Here is a 15,333-nt window from a genome sequence, read left to right as displayed (position 1 = left end):
GTGCTTGCGACCAGCCTTTGTAAACTTGTGTTCAGCTCCAGGAGCCTCCTGTGTCCCTGATTCCTGCCTATACCTTTTCAAATCATAACTCAACCCTACTCCATAGCAGGATCCCAAACAGGTCTCTACATTCTCCGAGTCAAGATCCTAATCCCATGTGCTGCCCTGTGCTTGGTTATCTATCTACCATCAGTTATGTCAGCTACAAAGGCTCCTGGAATGACATGGTCTGGGGATGTGCTGCACTTGGAATATAATTTGTGTTACTTCTCCTGGGGCTTCACAGCAAGGAACAGTTTTTCCTCTATGAATATAAAATATGTGTAAACATGACTGATACTTCGTCTTTAAAATGTGCTCTTTGAACTTGTTTCCCTCATCATCCTTTTCCCCCATTAAACTTTGGAGAGATCCGAGAATCATGACAAAAAATGAGAAAAAACAGTCTTTCATTATGAATTTATTGAGAAGCAAGAAGAGCGCATAGCCTAAGTACAGAATGATTCACGCATCACTTAAAAGACATTACAGAACAAAAAATTCCAGGTAGACTCCAGAAGACTAGGATGATATGAATCCAATGACATGACATTGATCACTGGAAAAAAGGCATGTTCATCCTATTTCCTTTTGTTCTGTAGTTATAACGAAAGCTGTGCTAGTGGAATCTCCAGACAGGCTCCAGAGAAGATTTAAGATGTTGAGTTCTGTAACTGCATAATATGTGATATATGTGAAAGTCATCTTCTAGCCTGTGTTAGAAATGGATACCTCCATAACTTACTGCAAAAAGTGTTTAGGCTCTCGCCTGTTCTGCCTCGTGCTATTTTCATCCTAAGATGAGAGTGTTGGTATCAGATACTTTCTTTTTACAGCTGTATATATTAGAAGAAAAAAGTAGGCTACAGTGTGCGTTTAGAGATAAAATTACCACTAGAGGATCTAGTAACTTCTTGAAAATAGCAAATTTATAAAGAGGAACAGCATGAGAATCACCATGTGAGGATTATTTTCTTCAGAATCATTGTAGCATGCAAGCAGCCTACTTGACTTGAATAGTTTTGGTAGTCTGTAGCTTTCATGAAATTGGTTTGTTGCTAATAATAGTCTAAATAATTTTTCACAGTAAAATCGGCACAAGCGACAATGACGTTATCTTGATTAGTCAGCTTTGCTGAAATAGTGTAATCTCCCTGTAGGAGAAAAATGCAAAGCAAGAGATTAGCCCATCAGTACTATATAACTGCTTAAGTTTCTGACTCCTCTTTTTAGAAACAGAACAATTCTTTTCCCATCAAGTTCCTCCAAAACCTTCCTGCACCAAATGTTTCAGAGGTGGTAAAGGATGTGCCCATATTTTCTGCCAAAATACTCTCCTCAGGGATATCAATGCTGACAGCACAAATTGAAAATTAAACAGTGCAAGGGGAATGAAATGTTTTGCTGCATTAAAAAATCCCTTCAAATCTGTAAATTACGTAAATATGTAAATTCTCATGATTCTTATAAGCAAGCACAATATGGCCTGTGCTGTTTAGTAACTGGAGAAAAAGGTGCTCAGTTCTCTGGCACTTCTCTTACATGGATCTTGTTGTTCAGTGTTAGTGATATGAATTTTTATAACAGTGCACTGGGGGAAGTGTGTGTATAGATGACTCAATCTATAATGAATTCCTATATAATAAAATAAGAAGTAGTCTGTGTAGTTGAAAGTATGAATTCAGGCTTTAGGGAGAACTTATATCATTACCAAAAAAAAAAAAATCTGAACCTTAAAGAAGCCATGGCTATCTTGTATAGGTCAAGATGGCTCTCTCCAGACACTTGGAGAAGCACTGTGCGGGGAGGTGACCAAGGTGGCTTTAACAGATTTGGAAGAAGAGGTGAACTAGATTTATTCACTGTATATTGCTGGCACTGCAGTAATTATTCCTGGGGTTTTTTGCTGGAGCACAGAGGGGAGCAAAATGTGGGGTAGGAGAGGTTGGCAGCAGTGACCTCCTCGCTTTTAACCACAGAATGCTCTTGCCCTGTTTAGAGCCTTTCTGGTTGTGGAGTAGGAGGCACGGCTGAAATGAGTCAGGCTTCTTGGCATTTGCCTTTTACAATGGGATTTTTAAAGCAATACCTGGCCTGTGTCCTCATAGAGAGGTTCAAGTTAAGAGTAAAATCTAAATTTAGAGAGAGGCCCAATGGCAACATGCTCCTGAGAATAGAGCCTGGTTGTAATTCCTGTGTGGAGTGTGCAAACACCCCTCAGGCTTCTCGGATGAGGCTGTTCTTTGCAATGAGCAGAAGATGATTGCTGTATGGAATAATTCCTTTTTGTGGTGTTATTTGCCTGATTGATTAATTAACAAAAGAGGCTTCCTATTCCTTTTCTCACAAGCATATTAACTCTCTAAAAGCTTATAGTTTAATTCACAGAAGAGACTTCATAATAACTAATTTCCATTGCTTATTAGTGGTTAGATTTCTTTTTTCTCCTTCAGAATAATTTTTTGCTTGTGGTGAAAAATGTTATTAAAAGAGGTTTGTGATCAGTCTTGGAGTTTCTGACTCCAGAAACTAGCTGAAAATTCAGCTAATTTGCCCAGAACTGGAGTTTTACTGGTCTGTGTGCATGTTTCTATGGCTTCTCTTTGGTTTAAAGACCTATTCTTCAGTTTGTCTTGAGGCTTTACTACGTAAGTATGTTAGTAAAGCCGCTCCTGCAGCAGGATGATGATTGATGTGAGCTCAGGCACTCCTGTGTGAGACATCAAAAGGCAGTGCTCAACACAGACTCTGTAGGTATGGCCTTCAGGGAAGCAGGCTGGTTAGGGCGGGATAACACCCTGCATAACGGGGGTCCAGCTCCCTGTATGAAAGCTTTGGGAAAATGAAGGTCCTGGTTGCTGCTATCACCAAAGGAAGATTGAGACATATGAGATGGTAGCACTTAAGGAGGCTCAATCTTCCCAGAAGCCAACTATCCTTGTTATCACCTCTGCAGGTCTTGGCAAGCTCAGTTCTTTGGGACTCATGTCTTTGTTCTGTATCCCTGTTCTGATCCTGTTTTCTTTTCCTGCCTGGAGCAATCCAACGCTGAGCACATCCCAGACCTCATCTTTGAGCCTCTGACATATATTTTATGTCTGCTGCTGAAGAATTGAGAGCTCATGCTGTGCTTCTCCAAGTAAATCTAAGGGGTATTTGACTGACCACCTGAACTCTGTGCTTTTTCAGCGGTGACTGTGATCCTTTCTTTGCTACACTCTCAACAAGATGCCTAGATAATCAAAGACTTTGCCTTCTTCCCTTCAATCCAGCTCCTTCGTTGTATGTCTCTAAAAAATCCTTTGTTATGTACTGATCAAATATATCTTCACGCTGTGCCCAGTTAAGAGACTGTTGCATTCAGCATTTGAATCTATCTGTTTTTGCAGTGTGATTTGGTTGAGCTTCTAGGAGACTTAGCTGTGTGTGGAGTGAAAAGCTTCTGTAATGGATGGCCAGGAAATTCAGAGCAGTGTCTAGAGTACTGCCTGTTTTCTCACCTTCCTAAGAAATTATTTTCTTATTTTAAGGCTCCATAAATTCAGAGAAAGTATTCTTGGCCTAATAACTTGTACCTTCAATTGCCACCTAGAAGACCTTGGTCTCTCTGCCTGACACCATGTACATACAGTGGAACACGTTAAATTGCAGTAGTTATCTAAAATGCCTTTATAGCCAGAAAGGATGAATGAGCTTCTCCAAATTGTTCACTTCACTAAGGGCTGAGCAAAATTGCAGCCTTGGTCTCTTGGGAGTCCCCTGGAACTGCTTCTTTTCTTGCTATTTTAAGAGAGGGGGAGCCTGCTAAAGAACTCTATGGCTGTCTGACTTAATGCTGGTACAGACATCTGCTATCCTGAAAAAAAAACTTTGTTGCTGGATAGTAGTGCCTCTGTAACTCTTTATAAGCAAAGCCACTTAATTTCATATTGAAAAGGATTATTCATATAAAACACTATCAGATCCAGTGTGCCAGGTGGGGAAGCCTGGAATGTGCTGGGGTGACTGCTGGTAGTCCTCTGACCATACCTCATCTGGGAAGCCCTTCTGCTTGGGAACTCAGCTGCAACCAACTTACCTGAGGGATTTCTTTGATTCCCAATGTGACTGGCCCCTCATAATAGAGATGTTCTGGAAAGCAACAATGGTGATGGATGGTTAGACATGCAGCACAGGAAGGAAAAAGCCAGCTGATCATAGATACTTTTTTGGTAATGGTGTTTCAAAGCCTCCAGTGACAAGTATTATGGAACTGCAGAATGCTCCATACACAGTCCTGCAACAGCCCCCTTGGGGGAAATATCAGGATGTCTACTGCCTTATGGGGAAAGTAAGGCAGAGCTTGGGCTCAAGGAGCATCTGCAGCCCATGTGAATGGAAAAGGGGACATGTCTTTGCACAACCAGGTGGGAGTACCTATGTCATCACACATCCTGAAAATGAAAGGGGAGGAGGGGACTGCCAGACTCAAGTCCTTTAGCACGAACTATTAAACACCTGCACCTGCAGCAGTTGAACTGTACTGTTTTGGTAACTTTTAGAAAAACCAATCTGAGCTGAGTATTTGTGTAGGTGTGGACTCTTGACTGCTTGCTGAACATGACTTTAAAGTAATAAAAGCATGTCTGTCTCTCTGCTGAGGGAGCGTTCACAAGAAGTTAGATGAGGTATTAAAGCCATCACAACTGTGTTGGTGACTGGAATAGAGCCTAGGAGTTCCACCTTCCAATCCTCATCTCCCTAATCATACAAGGCATGCCTGCTCTTGGCTGTTGAAGAAAGGGCAACTTTGGCATTAATGGAGAGAATTAGCAAGCTGTTCTGCAGTTCCTCCTACTTCTTCATAGCTTACTGGGCCACACTGTGCAGACTTGACTGAAAATAAAACTTGTAGATGTTTCTGTATTTCAGAATTTCTTGCACAACTAGCCCCACACAAGTCATGGAAAAGTCTAAGAACTGTTTAAGGATTCTTTTTTGTAGGTGTCATGAAATATTCCTTACTTTGACAGTGACAGAGGAGTGTTTCATCGTGTTTATATGAGTATGTGCTGGCATTTTGATGCTTGTCACTTCTAGAGAGTTTTAGTCTAGTCTCACTGGTGGTTTAAAATGTTTCTTGTGAAAGGTTGGATAGAAGCTTTGTAGCATCTTTAGATTGTATGGTCCATCTCACCATGCATGGACTTGGAAAACAGTCCACAAATTTTTTCCCACAAATGACATGAAACGTTAGTCTTGTAACAAAATTATGTGAAACAATCATGACAATAAGATAAATAGGAAAAGGAGAAACCTGAGGTATCATCAGTGTTCTACACCTTTGCATTAGTGAGAAGTTTGTTTAATGTAATGCTGTGAAGATCCTGGGAGGTGGAGAAGATGCAAAACAACTCAGTGTTGCCCTGAAAAACCTAATCACAAAACAAAGAACAAAATAAGTATGTCTTGGTTTGTCAATCTCAAACTGATCGGCGATGCTACAGCAATTCTGTACTCATTCCCCTCTGCATCCCTGGCTAATTCATGTGGACAGCAAGAAGTCTTGTTGTTTTCAGAGAGCAGTCACCATTGCTGCTCGCTTCTGTGCACAAAGCCAGAGCCCAGGAGTCTGACACATTTCCACTGCAGTGAGCAGTGACTCAAAAATTTTAAAAATACAGTACAGCCCACCTCTTGGTTCACAGCTTTAATAGACTCTAAATGGGAATTAAAGGCACTGAAGACTGCATGATGGTGACTGACTCCCTGGGAGTTGTGTGTGTAAATGTGATCTAAGGCATATTGGAGCTGCCCCCTCAGGGTGGTGTGGGCCATGCAGCACTGGGGCTCGTGCTTTGCGTGTCCTTTTGTTCAGTAGAGAGCCTTGCAGGACTACCATTTCTTCAGCCAACTCACAGCCTAGCAAATCTTGGATGACAGCAGAGGAGGGTGGAGAGGAAACTGGGCTGTGAACAATCACCCAAAGCCCTTCTGCATGGGGACATGGAAGCTTCTCTTGGATCACGTGGCTTGTTAGGATCTCATCTAGGCTCTCAGAAAGCCATCCAGAATCTAAAAACATAGATGCAGCATTCAGGCTCTGCAAAGCCTGTATTTTAAAATGAAGTAGGTGTCATCAGGCCATAAATTTGCTTCTGAAATGATGGCAATGCTAATCTCTCATCTAGTGTAGGTAGAAGCTATTTTTCCCCACACACTTCACTGTGATAAAGTAACTAGATGAATGCAGTCTCAGGGCTCTGCCTCAGCCCACTCTGAGAAGTTTTCCTTGATTGCTCTGATATGTTGTAACTATGCCTTTGCTCTGTTATCAAAGAAATCACTGTCACGGGCTGTATTATCTTTTAGGGAGCCTTCCAATGTGGAGCAGCAGGTGCTGCTTGTCCAGTTTGAGGTCTGCATTTACTGCTTTATGCTCCATCTTTACACTTATTTAGCTCTTTTTAACCAGGGGTTTTGCAGTGGTTCAGCTGAATCATGTGGAGGTACTGGAGAAAGGCCACTGATATAATTAAGGGACTAGAACATTTCTCCAATGAGGAGGCTGAAGGAGCTGGGACTGTTCAGCCTAGAGAACAAAAACATTAGGGGACAGCACATCAATACGTACAAATACCTGAAGTGGGGTTGTAAAAGGGGATGGAGCCAGGCTGTCTCTACTGGTGCCTAGTGGCAGGACAAAGAGGCAGTGGGCACAAACTAAAACACAGGAGGCTTCTCCTGAACATCAGGAAATACTTTTTTTACTGTGAGGGTGAGTGAGCACTGGCAGAGGTTGCCCAGAGAGGTTGTAGAGCATCCATCCTTAGATATATCTAAAAACCTTACCCTGAACAGGGTCCTGGGCAACTGGCTGTCAGATGGCCCTGTTTGAAGTATGTGGAACTGGATTAGATGACTTTCCAACCCCAACAATTCTGTATTCTGTAACCAGTTCTTTAGAAAACTTCTGTAACCTTCCTTGCTTCAATGGGGAGGGGGAAACTATGCTGCTTTGGAAGTATGTCCTTATAGGAAAGCAAGGGCAGCTTTCATTTTCAGCTAGTTGAGACCTGTCAGGAAATACTATGGATTCATAAATCTGCTGAATTTTATCCTTCATATTCACTTTGGACCATGGAAACCTCCTCAGTGGATCAGGCTTTTCAAAGACCATTCAGTGTTCCAGTTGCATGGGGATTTCTACTATAATTCCATTTCTACTATGTTTCCAGAAGTGTAAACAACCTCCAAGGCTTGAAGGACTGCAGTTTATCACGGCATCCTTATTATGCATTTTTTCTCCACATATTCATACATTTTTACATTCCTCCATTGAAAGAGGATGAACACATCTGCTGCAGTAAGTATAACTGTCACAAACACTGAGCCTGTCTTATTGAAAGAATTCTATGGTCTTCCTAGAGAAAAGCTCAAATATGGTTGCAAAAAATGCTCACACATTTGGAAGAGCATAAACCATGAGTGCATTTTTCCAATTAAATATTCCCCTTTTTCTTTTTTTGTCTGCTGGTAATTTATGGTACCTCTCAGAGATGCTGTCATCAGTGATTTGCTTTCAGCCCTTTTTCTTATAGATTTATCTGAAAGTCATTTCTGTTGAACTGCCTAGAAAATATTTCTATTGTACCACTGAATCAAGGTGATACTACTGTATTTTTGTATCAGCTTTTCACTGTTGTTTCTACCAAAAGGACTTAGTCCTTTTCATTGCTAGTGAGCATGCCTTTAGTAGTTTCCAGTCTGAGGCAGAGCTTTCAAATGTGTAAGTAAGAACTTCCTGAGGATTACTTCAAATTACTAGTTATCATTTGTCATGAAGATGCCTCTCCTTCCTGACTAAACACCTATAATGAGATTCTCACTCCTCTTTCTCAAATCTTCCTTTCACTGAAAATCTTTATGTGTTCTCACACTCTTATACTATATAAAGGCCCTGTACATCTGCACCCACCTCTTCCTTTTTCTGTGTTTTAAATATTTTTAGAACTTCAGTGCTCCATGTTGGAGTTCTTCTAGGACACAATCTTGCACCGATGCAACTGACACAAGCTTCTGTGGGCGCTATGGATGTAGGAATGATGTGAATAACTGCCAGCTATAGATGTATAGTTGAGTGGGACAAAACACATGTAAATACATGGCCAGGTGAGAAAGATTCACTCTCTTACTGGTGAGGAAAAGGTGAGGTGAAGGGGCTAAGCAAGATGGCATTGTGTGTCAGCCCAAAGACCTAGCTTTGTGGTATAGCTGCTTTCTCAGAAACAGCTACCAACATTCTTAAGGTGACAGCCAGTCTTTTAATTCATGTTATGTTCCCTACTTTTATTCACAAATGCTGTTTTAGAAACTTGCTCACTGTAACACCTGCTGAAAGGGACAGTAATGTAAAAGAATGGAGGTCTGAAGCAAGGTGGGGGTTTCTCTATGGTCTGGGGATGTGTGCAGAAGGAATTGTGCAAGCGGTCTGATGGTGCCTATGTCAGTTGAGCCCAAAAGAAAATTTGCAGAGGAGGCAGCTATCTTTTTGTCAGGTAGCTTTGCTTAAGCCTGCAAGCTGTGGTTGGCACATTGCTTAATATTACCCTGGTAGATCTTCCACTCTGATTTTAGTGATTGCATTGGGAAATCTGTTAAATCTTATGTAACTGTTTTCTTTGGAGGAAATGGGGAATAACCAGCACATTCTACTAAAAAAGAGGAAGGCCCGAGTCACGTTATGCCGCAAAGAATTTAGCAATTTTGTTGCTATTGTTCCTAAATAGACAATGGCAAATTTCCTTGCAAACTTTCAGCTAACAACTTCACAACAGACACAGAGCTCAAAGAAAAAGATCTTGGAATCCTATTTATGAGCCTGAGTGAGCAGTGCCAGACATGACCTTTGGTTAACAAAAACAGTAAATACTGCATGATTATGATGAACATGAAATGTCCAGCTATTTTAAGTCTTTCCAGCACAGAGAGTATTTCTAGTCATGAAAAAACTGTAACATTATAGGAGAGCAAATATAAATAAAGAAAAAAAGTAAACTTCCCTCAAATAACTAAGACTTTGCCACATCCGGCTCTTAAAACTCTCTTTTTCTTGTAACTTGTGCTCTGCTTTTCCCCACAAGTAAGTGGATCAACAAAACCTGTAGAAGGATGATGTTCTGTCTAATTTTGGGAGAGGGAGAGGCAGGCAATTTTTGGCCTCCTTGTGAAAGGCAAGCAAATTCTGTGCGAAACTACATTTAAACTTGAGTCAGGTCTGGCCAGATGTTGGAAATGTTGCCCATACAACAGCGAAAAAAGGGCTCTTCATGAAAAGCTTCAGCTGAAAGGGCTCTCTGCTCTCCTGTGTCTTAGTAGTCTGCATACTTGGCCATTCACAAGTTGTCCTTCGTGCACAGGCATTGGGTCAGATTTACAGCTGTGCTAATATGGTAAATTATGCCTGAACTGCCTTAAATTTGTCTTCAGCTCAATTCTCTGTCCTAAAATATGGAGTAGATTCAACTGTCAACTAATTAAGAAATACCCCATTTTCAGTTTGAACCTGTCTCAGAAAGTTCACTTCTTTCCCACTGTGACATAATTACTAAATAAAAACAGCTACTGGATGAGAGGGTGTGTATTAAAAAGTGCACGGCAGACGTCTTTGCATTGAAGTAGGGGTACTTCTAAGCGAAGATATATAGTATTATTCAAACAACCAACCATGTGTTTATGTCATAATGTACCTCAATTAACAGAAACAATCACCTGTCAGCTTAAGATTAAGAGACTTGGAAACCCCAGGAGGTTTTGGCTTTGTAGCTTAATGAGTGAATAGCAGTTTGTGCTCAGCTCAGGACTGACTCTACTTCTCCTTAATGTATTCACTAAAGGATGTTATTAAGTACTTCATCAGAATAAGATAGTTTTTCAGTAGGTCTGTGGGTGGGTTTTCTTCTCTTGTAATTCAATACACAATTGAAGAAACTTCTGAATTTAATTTTTTTGTCTATCTGGCTCACATGATTTACATAATTGGTTGCTCATGCAGCATTTCTCTATTATTCTTTGTGATAGTTTTGTGCAGTGTGAAATGTCGTAGTAATTTTCCAGGAACTGTCTTAGCAGTAGTGCTGTGCATGGTCTTTAAACTCATGGCCCTTGCACATGAGTTATTGCAGTGTTATCAGCTTGAAGATGACAGTGACTCAAGGAAAGCAGAGCTTCTGTAACTAGCTGGTGCTCTGACAATTCAAACTGCTCTGTGGCTCTACTTGATTTTTTATAAAATCAGCCTAAATAGATGATCATGATGTGAGGGGGATTTAAAAATTAATGGATACATGCCTACTGCAGTCCAGAAGCATGACCACAGCTCTTCCAGACATGGCACAGCTAACTTGGTACTACCTAGCCTGGGTTGTGTCAGAAGGGCCCTTGAGGTGCCCAGGCTCACCTGGGCCCAGAGATGTCTGGGGGGTTTTCTGGGGGTAAGCAATAGCATTCTAAACCAACTAGAGCAAGTCTTTGCCAGCTGGCAGTGTGACTGGCATGAGCTGAATTCATCTGACTGCTGCATAGGCACATGTTGAACTGAAAGAAGATGCAAACCATAGATGGTAGCAAATAGTATCTTGTTCCAAATATCCTTATTCAAGAGTATTTTCTCATAAAGTGATTTAAGAATTGCTTTTAACGCCAGGAGGTGTGACTTGCTTAATAGTGAAGAACATGTTCAGAATAGTTGTTTGTTTGCTCAGCCATTTCTTTTACAGAACTAGCCTTTATTTTTGTCATACTTCTTGCTCAATGACAAGCATGTGCCTCTAAATAGGGCTTATGAACCTCCCTGCTGGTGGATGGGGGGTCACATAACCACAGTTACTTCTAATGGACTTGAGATCCCACGGGCATGCAATATTCTGTGATTAAAAGTAAAGCAAGCAAACAGGTTGGGGGGAAAAGCAGGCCCTTAAATTAAAATGTCTCTGTCCTACTGCGTTCCTGTCACCATTAACATGCTGGTGAAGTAAACAGAATATTACGATGTATTGGTGCAGTCAACAGCACAGCAGGCACATCCTGCTTGGAGTATTCAATAGCCATCAAACACTGAGAGCGCCACCTAAATTACCTCCTTTCTTCTTTCCACAGAAAATAAGCTTAGCGTGACCTGGCCCACAAAGCGTCTCGGAGTAGGATAGGACAGTCTTTCCATTTACGATCATGTTCAGCTTGACATAGAGCTCCTTGATGCTGTGTCCTACACACAAAGCAGAAAGAGAGCTCAGAGAAAGTGCAAGGATAAACAGGTTTATTACTTTATTTTAAAAAAGATTCTATTTTTTCCTCCCTGTTGTTTGAGCATTAGACATTTTCTCTTCACAGAGGACTCCCGATACATAGAAATCTGTGCTTCAGGAAGAGGTCTTTAGGCCCTTCAAGGTACATGACAGGGGACATAATAGCCGTTCTCTTGATTGTTAAATAAACTATGTTCATAACCATTTTCTGACTCTGAGGTCAAATGGTGTAGCAAATCTCCTGTCCTTACATCTAAACTTTTCTTGTGTTCTTAGCAGAGGCATCATATCCAATGGGCCCCTGGGAGCACCCTGTGATCTGTAACTGCTGCCTGGGAAAACAGTAACCGGCCTGAGCCAAACCTGTGCCAGGGACCAGCACAGCAGCTTGGCAGTGCTAGGAGGTTGCCTCCTTGTGCCTGGCTTGCTGACACAGGCAGAGCCAGTGAGGCTACTGGATTTAGACAGAGGTCCTGTAATCTGACTTGTGGGAAAAGTATTTGCAAATGTCTGTAATGTGATTGTTTTCGGGCTTGTTTACCTTTGCAGCCACCTGAAAACTGATGCTCCCTGGACAAATAGCCTGCATGTCTCACAGGAAGGGAGACCTTTTGCATGCAAGGAAGCATTCCCAAGTGCTAAAAAATGCTTGGCACACAAATTTATTTTCAACACCAAGAGCACACAGCAGCACTTTCATATTTATGCTCTGGTAGTACAGGATCTAGATGAGCTTGGGGCTCAGGTCTGCAAGAGGTGGCTTTCCCACGAAAGAATCACAAAGCAAGCAATGGCTAATACTAAAGTCTGCATCCAGTTTTTACCTTTTATTGCTAATCAGTCAGGTGCTGAAGGGTGTAATTTCAGCTAGTGCAGGTGGCAAACTGATGGTGTGACTGTTGCCTCAGGCCAGCACTTTCCCAGAACGTTTCTCTGTATACTCAGGAGGGACAGAGGGGTATCCCCACATTGCTCTGTGGGAGTCCATTCAGACCCCTACCTACAAGGGTCACAACCTTGGAAATTTGGTGAGGTACTGACACAAGAATGTGTGTGAGAGTCAACAAGACTCTCCCCAGAAGACTTAGCTATGAAGATGATGAGCTCTAGAGCAGCTCCCCCTTGGCTCTCCGTGTGTACAAATGAAGAGTAGGAGCAGAATAGGGGCTGAAAGCTGATATGACCTCTTTAGGGTGACAGATGTAGTCTGAGGCTGAGCTGATAACAGAACTGACATTTTTGTAGCCCTGCACAGGTTTTGAAATTTCTAAGAAATGAAGCCCATTCATATTTTATAGGAGATTGTCACTCTTGCTTACTTCTTAATACAAGCACTCACACATGAATTACCTGTGTACAGCATGAGAAAATAGCAATACACTTACCTAGGACCGTTGCAGCTCTGATGTTAAAGGTGTGGGTTGCAATATCAGGACAATGGTCAATGCTGAGAGCAAAATCTTGCTGGGGATCTGTTTGAAGACACAAAGTAGTGGGTTACAAGTTGTATCTTTAATGAGATACTTTATTGAGACTGTATATATAATATATCAAATATAAAAATGTTATAAAAAACAAATTACATATTTATTAAAAGTTCTCCAAGAAGTGCTTAGAGCTCCCATACCCTGCATTCAATAGCTGCTTCTGTCCTTCCTGCCCCTTCAGTCTGAAGTGCACTCAGGTGCTCACCTGTATGAGGTTAGAATCTACTGTGTGGGAAAATTAACCAAGCTCAAAGAAGGAAAGTTCCCCACAATGGTGGGTAGACAATGCTTATTTAATGGTGAAATCTCAGCATGACTGCTTTTCCCAGACTCTGCACATTGCCATTTCTTCCTCAGCACTGAGGAGCAATTGGTTATGAAGATGTTTATGAATTAATTTTCATCACAAGATGGCTTCGTGAAGCTGATTAGGAAACTGAATTCTGGAGTGGGATGAAAAGTCCAAAACTGAAAATAAAATTGTGTTAACTGAGATACTGCAGCACTTTTTTTTCTGGGTCCGTCATCCTAAGCCAGAAAATATTCTAAGCCAGAAAATATTCTACATTTCTCCTTTTCTGGGAGACTTCAGCAGAGCTATGGGGCCAAAGGGAGCCCTTTGACTGATAATTATCATGAATGTGATTCTTTCCAATTCCTGCAGTATCCCTTTCTCTGCAAAAAGCTCTAAAACTCTTGTAAAAGCATAATTGTTTTCCTACCACTTCCACCTTCTTCCTTGCTAGCCTCCATGAGACTTGATGCTGTGCCTGAAGGCTTGCTGACATGTCACTCTCTGGTGACGGGCAGCAGCAACCACTGACAGCTCGGCTGCCACAACCAATAGAATGTGCAATTGTTTTCCAAAGCTGTAGCAGGAGGGGAAAGATTTGGCCAATTTGGAAAAATACCTTGAGCCTCAAACTTGCTTTAGGCATAGTTTTGTCCCTCATTATGGCTTTCCAGCCAGCCTGTTCATCCAATGTGGTTCTCAGTGGAAAAAAGAGAAGCAACTGTGGCATGTGCAGAAGCAGCCATAGGCTCCTTGGTTTACTCAGATTTGGTAGTGATAAATATAGACTTGGGAACTGAGTTCTCTTTCTAAGTTATTGTTGCTTGAACTAATCTTCTCACTGAGTGGAAAATAACAGGTTGGGAGAATTTTCCTTTGATGCTGTGGTGAAACTTGAGTCACAAGTGTCCTCTGTGAGGCTGAGCCAGCATCCCCATAGTCTAACCCTGTTTTAGCAGCAGTGCCCCACAGCTATAGCAGCTGGCAATCAGCAAGCCTGTGTGACCAAAACCTGATTGCTTAGAGGAGATCACAGAATGAATGAAAGTGTTGAGAGGACCTGGAGGGCTCTAACTAAGCCAGGCTTTGTGAGCCCACAGACTATCAGTGTGGGCTAACAGCCGAGCCCTAAATTTGAGTAAATTAAAATGACTGTTCAAAGGAGGGAGATAAAAAGAACTGATATTTCTAAAGCTCTGTGTCCCTGTGCTGGATTTTGTCCTCCACACCACTAAAGCAGTCTCTGCAGTTGCATAATCTGCTTGGGACAAAAAGTTAGTGCCTGCAGTTGTTTATCAAGTGTGGCCACAGTCAGAGGGCTGTCTTTCCTCTTTTTTCTTATTCCTGTCAGTTCCAGCTTTGTTTTTGCAGCTTCAGAAGCTGTTGGAATCAGTTAGGAGAGCTGTTTCCTGCTCCAGCTGGAGAGCATGTCAAACTTCTCTTTTCTCCAGGACCGTTACCCCTGCTTCCCCTCTGGTTTCTGCCATCTCTCAGGGCTTGGCTTCCGCATTCCTCTGGGCTTCTGCTAGAGCCCCTCTCGCTTTTGTTTTGTGTGTGGTGTGGTGATAAGGTTCAGGAAGCAGCTGCTCAGATTCAGAGCAATTTGGGCATTGATGCCTACAAATAGTGCTGGTTGGTGAGTTACTGAAATTGTTGGTTCTGCAGTTTCAAGAGGGAGTTATGGTCAAACATGGCAGTAGAACATACATAATGCCCTTTTCTTTTCAAAGAGACTAGGCCGTACTTTAATGAACAAACTAAGTTGTGGTGTTAGGGCTAGAATTTGAACTTTTTGTTTAAAATTTCTTAGCACTGAGTGGAAAGGGTATGTTCATGAAACCAAGATTTTTTTGAAAGCTTGGGCTTCTTACAATGACCCTGATCTCAGGGTAATTTTAGTTTGGATATCTGTTTATTTCTATGGGTTGAGCTCCTTTGACAGATGATACATTTCATAGTGCATTGTGGCCATGGATGTCTTTTACTGCTCTGCTAGTGATGCAGCATAGGATCCTGACGTATCCAGGAGATGCTGTCTGGTCCTCAGGGAAGAAGAGAGTGTGGAAGCACTCACATGAGGCATTCCAGAAAACTTTGTGAATTGGAGCACTTGGATTTTCTGTTGTTACTCTGTTGCTGACAAATGTAAAATTTTCCACTGCCAAAAGAACCCCAATTAATTTTCTGACCATGCCTGTGGAAATTCCTGCTCAGATTTAGCAATCCAACT

The 15,333-nt window shown here is 41.8% G+C and overlaps 1 protein-coding gene across 1 annotated transcript in view; it reads right to left on the bottom strand.

The window, feature by feature from the left end:
* Positions 1–444: 444 nt before the first annotated feature.
* LY86 (lymphocyte antigen 86) overlaps positions 445–15,333 on the bottom strand; it is a 26,236-nt gene continuing 11,347 nt past the window's right edge. Inside the window, exons 2-5 of the mRNA XM_005424909.1 lie at positions 12,710–12,796; positions 11,156–11,284; positions 4,118–4,170; positions 445–1,193 (exon numbers count right to left, since the gene is read on the bottom strand). Of these exons, the coding sequence (XP_005424966.1) occupies positions 1,098–1,193; positions 4,118–4,170; positions 11,156–11,284; positions 12,710–12,796 (365 nt within the window). The 3' untranslated portion in view covers positions 445–1,097. The remainder of the gene's footprint in view (positions 1,194–4,117; positions 4,171–11,155; positions 11,285–12,709; positions 12,797–15,333) is intronic.

This window comes from Geospiza fortis, unplaced genomic scaffold (genome assembly GCF_000277835.1).
Source record: "Geospiza fortis unplaced genomic scaffold, GeoFor_1.0 scaffold219, whole genome shotgun sequence".
NCBI lineage: Eukaryota > Metazoa > Chordata > Aves > Passeriformes > Thraupidae > Geospiza > Geospiza fortis.
The sequence above is the reverse complement of the archived record's forward strand: the minus strand, read 5'-3'. Positions and strand labels throughout refer to the sequence as shown.